This window comes from Haemorhous mexicanus, chromosome 3, assembly GCF_027477595.1.
Source record: "Haemorhous mexicanus isolate bHaeMex1 chromosome 3, bHaeMex1.pri, whole genome shotgun sequence".
Classification (NCBI taxonomy): domain Eukaryota; kingdom Metazoa; phylum Chordata; class Aves; order Passeriformes; family Fringillidae; genus Haemorhous; species Haemorhous mexicanus.
The window spans coordinates 96,492,989-96,507,669 of record NC_082343.1 but is presented as its reverse complement, the minus strand read 5'-3'; the positions used below and the strand labels follow the sequence as shown (position 1 = coordinate 96,507,669).

General features: G+C 34.1%; 1 protein-coding gene across 1 annotated transcript in view; it reads right to left on the bottom strand.

Annotated features, from left to right (window-relative positions):
* Window positions 1–14,681, bottom strand: part of CSMD1 (CUB and Sushi multiple domains 1) — a 1,067,000-nt gene that overhangs the window by 176,226 nt on the left and 876,093 nt on the right. The window contains exon 24 of the mRNA XM_059842787.1: window positions 4,227–4,418. Within this exon, the coding sequence (XP_059698770.1) occupies window positions 4,227–4,418 (192 nt within the window). The remainder of the gene's footprint in view (window positions 1–4,226; window positions 4,419–14,681) is intronic.

Here is a 14,681-nt window from a genome sequence, read left to right as displayed (position 1 = left end):
AAAAATGATCTCATTCCTACCTTGTTATAAAGAAAGGAACCACAAAACTGTGATTAGGTTACTTAACTGACCAGATAGGTTCAATATGTGCTGAGACTACAAAAGTACAATTTTAGCATTAGCAAGACAGAAAAATGTTTCAGAAATTTCCCATCTAACATGTTTAGCTTTTCTAACAATGAATGTTTGAATTCAAACTTTGCATTATTGAATTTTACAATTAAAATAGCTTTCTGTTTTGCTGTGATATCAAAAAGATTTTAGTGTAATGCTTTCAAGTTACTTCTATGAAGCTTCAGGTGTAATTACACCAAAAAGCAGTAAGTATTGCCTAGCAATTTCCTTCAGTATTAAAAAATTTAAATGCCATATGCTTGCAGATCAAGAGAGTAAATCAGAAACCTACATTTTGATAGTATGTGGCATCTGGTTTAAAACACTTTTATTATCAATGCTGTTTTTGTGGAGAGACCAATGGCAATGCGAAGCATCCAGAATCAAATGATTCTTTTGTTGCTTGTTTAGGCCATCAGGCTGTTGTCTGGCCAGTGTAAAGACACACCCTAATAAAAGAGAACTGTGTAACAGTCATTGCCACTGAAGTAAAAAAGGGTCAGTGATTCTTCAGGTAAGCAATGTACCTGAATTTCTATTACATTTATAGTGTTGCCTTAGAAGTTATTAAAAAAATCTACCATGGGGATTCATTCAAGCACAGCTGTACAGCAAGCATAGTAAGACAGAGATGATTGAAAAACATGGCAGTTGGACCAAATAATTTATCAGCATTACTCCTAACAAATATTAATCCTTGTACATGCCACCAAGCCACTGCTCACAACCAAGTTGCTCCCGTGAGGGAAAATTCCCATAGAGGAAATAAGGTGACTGATTTACTCATTTATCCTGCTGGTCTGATCCCTCAAAACACTGCATTCTGTATACAGAACCACAGCAGAAAGAAACTTAAGTACAAAATTTCTTCACATGTAACCCTCTTCTATGATTTCAGTTAATCGTAGAAGAGGGTTAATTTCAATTTTACAAGAAAGTCTGGATTGCAATAGTCACAGTGGTAGATAACCACAGACAAGAAATTACTGATACAGTACTTTGTTTACCAAAGAACTGAATTTGACTCAGAGAATCCAAAATTTAAACTCAAACTAATTGACATACTTGATTTAAAATTCTGAGAAGGCTTGTTTAGGAAAAGAATACACCATAAAATTTGAGATGATGCATTACGTATTTAATATATTTTTTAAAAATTCATTTTAGGAGTAGATCAAAAGTAAACTTTCATAAGTAATTATAAAAATAATTAAAAAAATTTATATTCCAATATTCATAAATGAGCACACTGTAAAATCAGCACCTCAAAGAATATACTATATAAACACTTATAGTATAACTAATGGAAGTGACTTTAATGTTTCTGGAAGCTTTTAGAGGAGGAATTAATATAATTTACTGGCTTTCTTCATTAAGGTTTAGAACATAGAAAAAATGAAAATGAATGCTAAGACCAATATAAGAGCTTATAGCTAAAAATTACTAAGTGTAGAATGTGGGGAATATGTCTATACATATGCTTGATTTTTTTGTGAATGAGACTGAAATGATAGTGACTACAAAGAAGAATATAATTGTCACCAACGAGAACAGCAAATAACAAAAACTGACCTAGTCTACGAGAAAAAATAATGCATCTCCACAAGATAAGATTTTTAAAAAATGTTTCTAAGAAAGGAAGTGATGTTTGAAAATTCATGACAACTTCAGAAAAAGGAAGAAAAAAAAAGCATTCAAATCACAGTAGAAAAAGATAAAACTATGATAACATAAGATATAACTGATGGAAGAATAGATCTTATAAGGCTAAAGGGGGAGGGAAGCAAGACTGAAATAATCTGCAGGTATATAACTGGGTTTTCAGGGATCTTCATGGCAAGATTTCCTGTGGACAGAACAGCAAAAACTCCCCATAATTTAATGAAGATTTCAGACTGTAAAAGCCTGTTTAAAAGAAAACACTTTTAGAAGATTTTAAGACAGAACACTTAACATTTGATTTCTTGGGGAACTAATTAATGGTCCAGAAAAGATTTAAACTAGAAATGAAAATAAGTAGTTTATACAGAACTGATGCAATCCTAAAAATTTATTTTAAGGAGAGGAACAAGGACAGTAATGAAAAATATATGTAAAGAGATAAATGCACATAGCAAGGTACCTTTTGGTTGAACAGACAGAAAAGAAGACTAAATCTGTCTCAGAAAACTAAAATAAAACTGATTATTCTGTTGATTGAGGGACATAATTTCACTTAGATATGAAATAAGATTCTCAAGATATTCTGGAACAAATTATTTCAAAAGATTAGAAATAAAATACAGGAACCAAATCTAGTAATGCAAGGTACAAAATCAAAGTGCAAAGACAAAAAAAGGAAGAAAAAAGATAGAGTGAAAATCTTGAGTGAAATACAGAATCTTAAAAGCATATTGGTATGAAGAAACTGGAAATACAGGTAGAAATACGTGACTAGAAGGAGCATTACATAGTAGGAATACACTAATAATTTAAATAAAGTCAGAGTGAAAAAATTAACATATTGGTCAAAAAGTATTTTGAAGAAGGACCATGAAAGCTGTTCTACTGGAGCAAAGAAGGCAATTTTCCTTAGATTTGCTTGTTCCTGGGTTCCCTAGCTTCCTCCAGGTCAGATTGGAATATACAGCCTTTTTTTTTTTTTTTAAATTAGTACTATCTCTATTGTTATATGTTAAAAATTTTAAAATCCCACACATTGATTAGAAGACAAATCATCATATAAAGAAAAGGAAATTGGTAGATGGTTGGATTTATTCGCCTAATAGACTTGAAACCAACAAGTATTTTAGAGCCAATTCTAAGTCTTGGTAGCAAACACAGGCACAAAAAATATTGCAGAAAATGACCTTAGAGAAATGACTTCATTTAAATTTCATGGAGAAACAGGCAAAGGTAGGACTAATTATAGGTCTTCTCTACAAAAGGGCAAACTTGGAGGAAAAGGAAGCTAACCAATTAAAGTGAAGAGCATGAGGACTTGAATGCATAAAGAGCCTGGAAAAGTCTTTAAATCAAAACTGGATAGTTGTTTTGACCTCTCATATATATATAAGAAAATGTACAGATAAAATTCTAGAATCAATTGGGGAAAATAACCCCTTCTAAGACAGCAGAAATGTCCTTCACTGATGTTTTCCTGGCACTTACCTTCAGCTTAAGCTGAACATTTGAAATGAAGGGAGCTTGCTCTTTTGTAGACTGCAGGTTTGTGAATGGGTTCAGCAGGAAAGAGGTCCTGGAGTGGAGAATGTAGCCCTCAAAATGAGAGAAAGGCAACAGGCAAAGATCCTGTAGGTGAGGTGAGTGCTGAAAGCAGTTGGTGACCTGCCAGCAGCTGGCAGCAGAGGCAAAAGCTAAGTATCAGTAGACACACAGAAGGAAAGGCTCATGGGAACTCCATGTGAAAATTGAAGTCAGGAAGTCACTGGCAATTGCTGGACTGGAAAGCAAAACTAGAGGATGCAAACTCCTAGTAAAGGTCCAATGGATAACAGGTATACTGGTGTTCAGTTATTCTGCACATTGGCTAGTAATTCTCCGTTTAATATTGGTTATAATGAAACAAAGTTTTAGGCACTTGAAGACATGACATTTCCAGGGAAGGTCTACCTCAAGGCTTTGACAGATGGGGTATCTCAGCACGGCAACAAGGACTCCAGAAAATATTTTTAAAAAATACAGCAATGTGTGATGAAACTTAGAAAAAAAGTTCATAAGAATGAGGTGCTGAAATAAAATCTGATGAAAATAGATTAAGGAAAAAAGCCCACAACCTTATTTATGATGGACCTTTCTTAGTTTATGAAGTATTTAGACAATACTACTGCCTGTGATAGTATATCAGACTCAGTGACTCAGGGCTTCATTGGAACAGCAGTCTTCCATCAAAGGCTGCTCCATAGAAAAAAGTGTTTTCCAGTAGTTTCATAACCGTTAACAGTAAGCCACCTTTTTAAGAGATTTTAAACTTCCCTATCCGTATTAAATCTCTACTTGAAATTTAAAATATATTTGCACCATCTCATGAAGTATACAAACACAGAATATCTGGGTTTTTTTCTTGAACCACCAGACCAATCATACCAGAACACTGTCACAATCCTCATTACCTATGCAAGTAGGCAAAGGTTTGTCCCAAACTCTTCGATCTCCACTTAAGCAGGTCATAATACTACTACCATGCATTGTATAGCCAGGATTACAGCTGTATAGAATGGCAGTGTCTATAAAATGTCCTTCATCTCGTATCTTGTAACCATAATTTGGTATGCCAGGATCTTCACACTTTACTAGGTCAAAACCTGCAAACAGAAACAGGGAAAGAAAAAAAAGACATGGAGATATAAATACCAAATAAAACATAATAGCAATGAATCTGATTCTGATGCAAATTATATTCTCATGATTCAATGACATTAGATGTATTCATAGTCACCAAAGATAAATAGTGTATCATTTGGGTAAATCAGAAACTGAAAGACTACGAACTAATTATTAACTTGATATTTGATTATGACATTTGCTTTTTGAAGAAAGCATCTTATCTATGTTATTCTAAAATGTATTGGTGAGAAATACTTTATACCACTTCTATATTTCATTCTTTTTTATTCTGTGGGACGGAAATATTGATCCTGGTTTTGGCACAAAGTAGCAGCTTCACCTCCTCAACTTATCTCCATAATGACATCAAGAGACCACAGTGGTAACTCAAGAAGCATGTGCAAGGGCTACTTCATCCATCCTAGTCTCAAAATAGTATGGCTTCACTTTAATCTCTGCTGAAAGGAAGTATTCCAACACTCATTTTCAATTTGCATTCTCCTTTCTGGCCTATTAACCTGCTGAGTGGGGTAAATACCTCCCTCTGTAATCCATGGAATGAGCAGGTCTGTTCTGAGCACCTACAACTCTTTCCACACTTTATGCATTTCTCTCTTGATTGTCTTCATAAAGCATTGCTAAAATGTAAAGATGTATTCTATATCTCTTCTTTTGCCTTCTGTTCCTGTTCTTGGAATAATATAAAGAGTGGTTCCAAATTCATCTTCTTTAACTCCAAATTCTTCTTCATAGTGGATTCTTCTTTATTGCTGCCATGTCCCCAAACCAAAGAAGTAATTTTGACTCCACAAATATTTTCCATTTTTGTCTCCATATTTTACTGGACAGCTTATAAAAGTGGTTATGAATCAGGCTGTTGGTCTTCAGTTTCCTGTTTTCAGTGCATTTTCTACACGAGGTTGCTCAGGGAAGCTGTGGATACCCCTTCCCTGGAAGTGTTCAAGGCCATGCTGGATGTGGTTTGGAACAACCAGTTCTAGTAGAAGGTGTCCTTGCCCATGTGCAAGGCCCCAAGAAATCTGATCTATGAGACTTTTAAAAGGGCTTACAGTTGTTCATGCATTCTGAGTTAGATGCATGGGAGAAATAATAACAAGATACCCAAGAGGTCAAAATAACAAAAAAAGCTATTACTGGCACCTTTAGAAAATCGGAGAACTTTGGCACAAGGTTTTGAGCAGCATTCAATCAACATGAAACAAACACTTCTCAAAGCATTCACGTGGCCCATTCAACTTAGCAAACTCCAAGCCTCACTGATTTTAAATTTCTCAAAACATTAGTCAAAATCCCAAGATGAGGTAATTAGGGGAGAAAAGGAAAGACAAAAAAGGTGTAGAAAAGAACAAACATAGCCATCACTCCTGTTTCCAGTGGTGTTCAGCTGATAGAAGTTCCAAGTGGAGGCAGGGTTAAATGTGCGTGCCTTGCGTCTTGCTTAAGTATCCTTTGGTTTTTCCTGGGCCCTTCCCCAGGTAGGGCTTGCAGTCATTTGGCCACTTAAGAGCTGGGTTAGAGGCTCCAGAGGTAGGTGTGGAGCATTGCCTCCAGTGTGCTTGGGATTGGCAGCCACTGCAGGGCTGGGATACAGGGGGAAGGGTGAGATGTAAGGGTCGGTTCATCACCTCACCAAAACATGACCCAGGCTGTGCCTTTCCACACACACATCCACACGCCCACATACCCCTACACACTTCTGAATGCTTCAAGCCAATAATCCTTCCAGGCTCTCACACTATGACAGGAGGGTTAGAACTAGATGGTCTTTAAGGTCCCTTCAAACCCAAACCATTCTATTATTCTGTGAGGTCCTTCACTAAGCAGTAAATAACATATCTACAGACATCCTTTATTATTTTACAAATACACAAGCTAGAGTTGGTATCATATTTTTCTTGTTGCCTTTCTTTTGGCAGTGAGATCAACCTGAGCTGAAAAAAACTGCAAGGAGTCTATGGAGCTTTTCTTCCTGTAGAGATGCTAAAGATATCCATCAACTGACATCACTGAAAACACAAAATACCTTTGCTTTTCAGTTCATTACCTAGGCACAAAGGTTGGGATTTACCTGTTATAAATCAGGATTCTGAAAATTAGAAGGCTAAGTTTGCACTAGTCTAGGCCACTTCAATTGTCAGTAGAAAACTATAAATTTCTGGAAACAAATCTACCCCTTATATCCATAGGTGTTAAGATCAGTCAGCTCAAAAAGCCCCTACGGACATTTATTTTCTACCTTTATTTTCAACTGAACACATATTCTTTCTTTATATAGTAGGCCAGAACTGAATGCTGTTCTATCACATAGACACTGCATCTCTCTCTGTACTAATATCTAGAGAAACATCAGGCCTCAGAAACAATGACAATAGTCTGACCAAAATCATACACTCTCCAATTCAGTCATCCTTTAAGAGACCATGGCTCTTTATAAGCCCTTCATGGGAAATGAGCTCTACTGTATTATGCCTGAGATTGTTTGGGAAGGTCCTAGACAGAAGGCAGCAAGATAGAGGCAAGTTAGCATTTACTCTAACATTTTGTCAGCCCAAAGAATCATTTCCCCATATCATGCCCTGGCAATGCTTAGTTGACTAGCAGAGCTGTAGTCTTTATGTCAGGTGGAGTTATCTGTAATCAAACACAGCACAAAAGGATTATAGAGATTTATCATTATTCCCTTGCAAAGATTGTTTCCATATCAACATTTGCATATCCCTGCAATTTCTTTTTGTGGAAAAAAATAAAGAAAAAAAGAAGGAAAAAAAAAGCAAAAAAAAGGCAAATAAAAAGCCGTAATTATTTTAACTGGCTCTCAGCAATGTTTATATAAACAGTCATATCTAAACAGTTTTCTGTCTTTTAGAATTAAAAGTATCTTATGAAATATGATTAATCTCATCCTAAGGTAGAAAAAAGTAGATTGGATGGACTGGACAATTCTAAAAAGATCTATTTCTCTTCTCACACTATAAAAAACCATGACAGGTTGCTCATTCAGATAAGCTGAACTTCACAAGACATAGCTATATTTCATTATTTTAATCTCCTTATTAAACATACAGAGACATTTATGTAAAACCCTGAAAATGTAACTTGTTTGATAGATAGCATTATATTTTACTGCTGATTTGACAGCACGAGTCAGCGTAACACTATTTATCTGCCACTGCTTTTAGATACTTTCTCATTCTTCATTAGGTGCAACATTTGGTTATCAAATGCAGTGATTGACAAATGAAACCCCCCTGAATAAAGAATTTACTTGTGTCTCATGAAAAAAACTTTCCATAACACTGATATATAGTTAGAGAGATTCATTCTCCAATGCCTTGTGCCACATAAAGACGACAAGGTTTCCAGGGAGAGGTAGTGTCTTTTATAAGATCAACAGACACATTTGGGAGAAATGAAATGAACTTTTGGATGAACCAGCCTTCCTAGTCTTCTAGGACTCCTAGGACTTCTAAGATACAGCCATCTTCACTAAAGATATCAAGAATATCTTGATAAAACTGGGATAAAACTATTGTTCTTTCTTGCTATAATTTCATGTACCCCAGTTAGCATTCAGTTTTGCACAAGGTGTAAACATAGAAGAAAAATGTGAAGAATTAAAGAGATCATGTCACAAGCTTTAGAAATTTGAGAGAAGCCTACTATAGCCTGCCTGCACTTTGTCTATTCTTGCTTGAAACAGGACTGAGGAGCACAAAAGATTTTTTTTTTTTATTTTGCCCTATCAGTAGTTCATATCATCACTGTAAGTCACTTAAATCTTTAAGTATCCATAAATGTAAAGGTATTTCACTTTTTTTGCTTTGTAGATTCCTACATGTACTCCAACTTATATTATTTTTTTTGCCTGTGAACATAGTTTTTCACCTGTCTGTCCCAAGGTGAATTGCCTACTTCTTCAAGAGCCTCACACTCTACAGATACTCACTGCACTGCATTTTTGTATCTGTAAAAAACAAAGCACCTCTGAAAATTATAAATAGGAAAACACAACTTTGTTAAAAACACTCTATTACACAGTGGCACATGCAGGAATTTCTCAGCCTGTACATATATAAAAGAACATTAAGTGTCTTTTTAAGACTGTAGGAGCAGCAGGAGAGTCAAGATTTTTCTGCCAGTTCATTATAAACCAAAAACAAATAATTATTTGGGTTGAAGTGTCAGATAAGATGATTGTAGAGAACATAACAAGTTACTGTGTTAAGTGCTACAAGTTAATTTCCTATTTCACAAACTATAAATTAAAAAATAACATGCAAATAAAAATATCTGACTGGAATAAAAAATATAAAACCTAAATTTAAATATCCTTGACATTAGACCCTTCAGTATTTGTTGGTTTATAAAGATTATTCAGACATTTCTATCCAAAGACCACCTTGATTTTAATTTCTAGGTATTGATAATTCATGAAGAATTCAGCAGTACTCCTAATTTTAAGATAGTTTTCACAATATCATGCCTTTTTATTTTGTGTTTCAAACTTTTTGTATTTCAAGAATAATCACTTCAAAAACCTCCAAAAAACTAATTGCTGGAATTTATGCCAAATTTTTAGTATGACACTTTGAATACTCTAGAAAAAACTATAAGAATAACAGTACATAACTTGCAGTCCCGTGTTCACTACATTTCTCCACCAGCAAGACAACCATCGTTTATCAGCAGACATATTAAAAACTGGGCTATTTCACATGCATGTAGGTGCTGTTTGTTATGTGCAAACACAGCAGTATCTTGCCCTGTGCTCTTCTTCCCCAGTTTCTTCCCCTTCCTCTCATACACAAAACCTGGAGCGTTTAATTCCCTTTTTCCCTATTGCTCTTGTAAATCTGGAGAATTTTATCATAAAGGATCATATTTTTGTGAAATATCACTGTAGAAATGTTGCAACAGAACTTCAGTGGTAAAGTAGGTGTTATGAAGTTTTACAGCAGGGGAATATGGCCATGAGTTCCACACAATCTTAAGTTTACCTGACATTGCAGCGAGTCAGCGTCAGAGAAATTCTGCCAAGGCTCTTACTGCTGAGAAAGACTATTGTATTGGCAAATTACTGCCAATTATCTTATTCTTGAGTTTCATTATAGGATTTTCAGAACAATGAATGCATAAAAGCATGTTAAATTAAAACCAAACCAGCCAGAATACATCTTGATGATTGGCTGTAACTTCCTGGCACTATTCAATGGGATTTACTCTGTCACATTTAATGTAAATAATCAGGAATTTAGAAATACCATTTGTCAGGGTAAAAATCATTGACATATCTGTAAGTATATGTAGACTATTAATTACAACTTTTTTCAACTCAGTTTAATTTTGATGGGCACTGTGGTATTAGCTACATTAGTAAGCATTACAGTATAATAAAAGTAAATCTGGGCAGAAGCAATGAAACTGCAGATTTGATGTCCATACTATGTGCACTTGTGTTTTTTTCCTTGGATGAGCTGTTCTGTCCATTAATGGGTGGAATATGCTAAGTGCATCCATGAAGCATTCAAGTTTTTATCCTCCAAAACCTATTGCCAATACAAAGAAGAGAGTGTTAATTTTATGTCTCCAAGGGAAATTTTCAGGGATTCTGTACTGCAGAATGTACCTATAAAAGAAGTTGACAACATCCTTAGTTATCTACAAATGTTGCCTTCGCTCACTTTGAAAGGAAGAATACCATTTACTTACTATTTATATGTGTGCATTTACACTGCATGTAAACTTACAGTGGCTATATGAAAAATAAGTAATCGAAACCAAGTAATTTCTTATTAGAAGAAGTACTAAGGCATTTTGAAACAATCACTCTCCTAAAGCCAGACACATTAAAAAGTACGCACCTAATCAGAAATTAGGGATCAAGGTCAGAATCAGAAATTAGGGATCAAGGTCAGAATCAGAAATTAGGGATCAAGTACCTAAAGGTTGCATTAGCAACCTTTAGGTACTTGATCCCTAATTTCTGATTCTGACCTTGAGTTCAACACTAAGACATGTCTATGAATGGACAAAATAAACAAAGACACTGAATTGTGAGCTATGGTAATCATCCAATTGCTATTTCCTACAGAAAGGTATGTTGATGCATGTTACATTATGACTGATTTAGTATAACATATGAGCACACTGTTACTAGTAATCAGAATACAAGCCAAGAATTAGGTTGTAGGGCTTTATTTCTTCCTCTTTTTTTCTTTCTTAGTAGACCTTGTTCATGTTTTGCAAAAAATATACTATGTCAATTAAAATTGCACTTATGGAAACTGTTTTAAAAAAAAAGGAAATACTTGAACTGACTACAAAATAAATGTAATATCACAGCTCTCAATATTGTGGTCCTATGGTGCAAATTTGTTCAACTGCTTCTGACATTTTAGCTTTATTTACAGCTATGTTAAATTCATTATTTTTTGTCAATGCCATGCTGACTTTATTCCAAATCATATATAAAACTGCCATAAAAGCACAAAATGTGTACAAGTTTTCTTCTGTATGCACTCATTAATTTAACAGGAATTCAATCATGTTTGTGCCAGATTCAGATCAGATTTGGACTGCTGGGCATCCTGAAGCTTCATCAATTCACTTTTGAGACTATGGAACCTTGGCTTCAGATACGATCCCAGAACAATGCAACTGACAAATAAATATTTATTCTTGTAAATTCAAAAGCATTAACCTGTGCTGTAACTTCTGTTACCCTGAACTCTGCTACTTTGTAGTAAGAACTCTACACAGAAAGCCTCCAGAAAAAACTGTAAAGACATTTTAAAAGAAATGCCAGCTGGGTTATTCTCAAGACTTTATATGTCTAATCTAAAGATGAGCAGGTTCTTAAAACATAAAAACTATAGCACGTAGGTGTAGATCAACAATATCAATAATCTTGGCTTGGATGAATAACTATACACTCACATAATTGCCTGATAATATTACTGTTTGTTAAAGATGAGGAAATACTATTGCAAGAAAAATATCATTAATTGCTAAGAAAATTTCGCCAGACAAGCCATGGGGGATTAATTACTTTGAATGAAAAAAGGGGTTTGAAGCTTGTATATTAAACACCAAAGGGATGCCAAATACTCTTTAATAATCTCTAATAATTATATCACTTACTATAATGTAAGTAAAGAGTGGGTGGGTTCTGCACACACCCATTGTGAAAAGGCATTGTCTTTTCTGCTTGCCATGGAGGACAGAACACACCAATAATGTATAACCTATTTCAGCTTCTTAAAGTAATATGACAAAAGATTTCAGGATTACTTCAAAAGAAGGATAAGTGCATATACAAACCTATTTCAGTACACACAGGGAAATATTAACATGTTTTATTAAAAAATAAAGGTACTATGAAAACATTGGAAACACCAGTGACTCTTCCACAGTTGCCTAAATCTGAAGTCATTTAAGCTCATAAGGTAGTCTATATGTTTAACACAGAATCTTTTTGAACTATTAAAGAGCAATTAAAAGTATGAAATGGTACTTGAGTTTATGTTCAGAGTATATAATGGATTTCTAAATGCATGTAGTCAACAAATACTCATTCTGCAGTTGTTGCATGCTAAACTTCCATAACATAACCTATTTAATTAAATCTATTCAATTAGAAATAAGAGTTCTCGGCATTTTCATTTTATCTTGGAACCACTTATGTGCAACTCTATCCTGAAACCTACAGCTGTAGGGGAAAAAAGATGTCCTGGAAAAATGGCCAATTACAAAATCTCTACCTAATTAGAATGGTAAGAAAATGGATAGAAAGAAGTGTGTTTGGATAATGTGGCTAATAGTGAGGTATCAGAAACTACTGCTTTATATCCTTTCAAAACAGAAATACACTTTTCATTCCTCAAAAGATTTGCAATCAATTGGCAGTTAATTTTGACTATTTGGATGAAAGAATCATTCAATGGATAATACGTTCTAATAGGAATTTCAGCAATTCTTCTTAACATAAGCAACATGTAAAAAAATAATGTAAACCTGCAAAATATGTAAAATAGAGATCTTAGGACATGTTATCAAGACCATGTATTTGAATATAAAATTAAAACAATTTTTTTCTGTAAATTTCTCCTGTTATAAATATGCTGCAAAAAGTTCTCAGGCCTTTCCCCACCCATTTAAAACCAGGTTCTTTTTGTCCATTTATCCATTCAATCATTTTGTTCTCCCTTTCTCAGCTACAGTGTCTCCCCATACAAATAAAAACTTGCTAATTTAAGAAGCAAGTTAAATATGGGTAGCCAGAAAGAAGACAGGTTTTTATTATTTTATTGAGAGACAATACATAAATAACAAAACTTAAGAGAGATGGGTAAGCAAATATATGTGCCTGCAGCAAGATGACTGCTGTGAATATATAGAAAGCATACAAATAAACTTTGCAATCAGCAAGCAAAGAAGCAGGGATTAAAGGTGAAATTCCATGTGTCTAATTTCAAGTATCTGTGGAAAGATATCTTCAGGATTTCAATGTCTAAATCCTCTTTATAATCAGTGGGGACATGACTGATACAGCCACTACTTAAAAATATTCTGTAGGTGGCTTTTTAGAAGACATTGGTCTTATCCTTTTTCTGGGAAAGGGGAAAGAAAAGCAAAATAAATAAGGTTTTTTTTTTCCCCTGTGTTATACAGTGCACGATACTTTGACATAACACATACCAAATACTTAAGGGTTTGCAAATTCCTTCATTTCCTCACAGTCTTTTCTAAAATCCTTAGAAGAATGAAGTCACCATGAATGTAAAGAATGGATTAAAAATAGAAAAAGCTTTGTACAAGCTTATAAAAAGCAGTATGGCACAAACAGGATCAAAAGTTAAAAGAACCCCTTCATCTCCAATTGTGTTTATTCCTTCACAGACTGACAAGTGAATCAGCTGTACACATCACCTGTTATTCTGGAGAGCGGTATTGTGCTCAGAACTGAAAATTAACTTCTCAATACACTGAAGAAATGAGTAACAAGAAACACATAAATCGTGTCTATCTTTCATCATACTGTTTCAAACAGCTCTTCCCATCTAGAAACTTTATGGAAACAGAAGGAATAGAAATAAATAGGTTTATAGCATTAATTTTTAACTATCTTTGTTGCAAATAGTCTTCTCTTTACATGTATCTCTAATTCTACCCATATATCATGTATACATAGTTTTGACAAGCTGATTTTGATATGCATAAAATTTTGAAGGAATAATCTTAATTGTATTATGAAATTGCTTCCTTAATGTTTTAAATAATTAGAAACATTAAAAAACATAGTTTAGCTGAAAAAAAATCTGAAAAAAATCTGCTAATCTTCAATTATAAAATCTGACTAGGTTTGAGGTCACCAATCCTAATTTGTTGAAATGTAAACAGTTCCTTAATATAATAAAGGAACGGAGAAAACCTCACATTCTTTGTTTAAACTGTTAAAATATTTACAAAGTAATTCTAGATTTTGCTTGAAAATTCATTTTTTTAGAAAGGGAAAAAAGTCAGTCAGAAGAAAGTTAAGATCAAACTTTGATCTCAGAGGCTCCCACAAGTTATTTGAAGTGTCCAGCATCATATACTATATTATATATTATTATATATTATATATTATCATATATTATACTTTATGTATATCTATTATATGTTATATAAGATTTTAATTTTGCATAAGAGTTTTAGAAATATGGAACAGAATAATATATTCATGTTTGTGTAGCTTAAATTTTATAACTAGACTGTTATAGTTAATATTTCCAGAAATTAACAGCAAATCAACAATAATGCGCCTAACAGAACTTAAATTTGAATTGCAGCAAGAAGGAGCTTGCAAGAAGGATTACTCCATCCATCCTAGGTTTCTAGGTGCTGGTCATCTACCTGAATTAAGAAACTGCTTATCAGCCTCCCTTTCCCAACAGATGGGGTTGAGCCAATAATTCCAAATGGGAAATGATAATTTTTCATTCAAATGAGGTCAACGTAGGCAAGAAGGCCAGGTTAAAGAACAATGGGATATTGGCAGTTCTGTTCAAGTGGTCTAAGTTTTCAGACAGGAATTCTTGCTCATGGGAAAATTCTAGTAATTATAGCAGTGGGAATAAATTAACAGTAACTCTAGTGTCTACTCATCTAAAACTTGGAAAAGAGGAAATGATTCACTGCAAATAAACAGGAGTCTTTTTGTGAAAAACAGAGGAAATGAG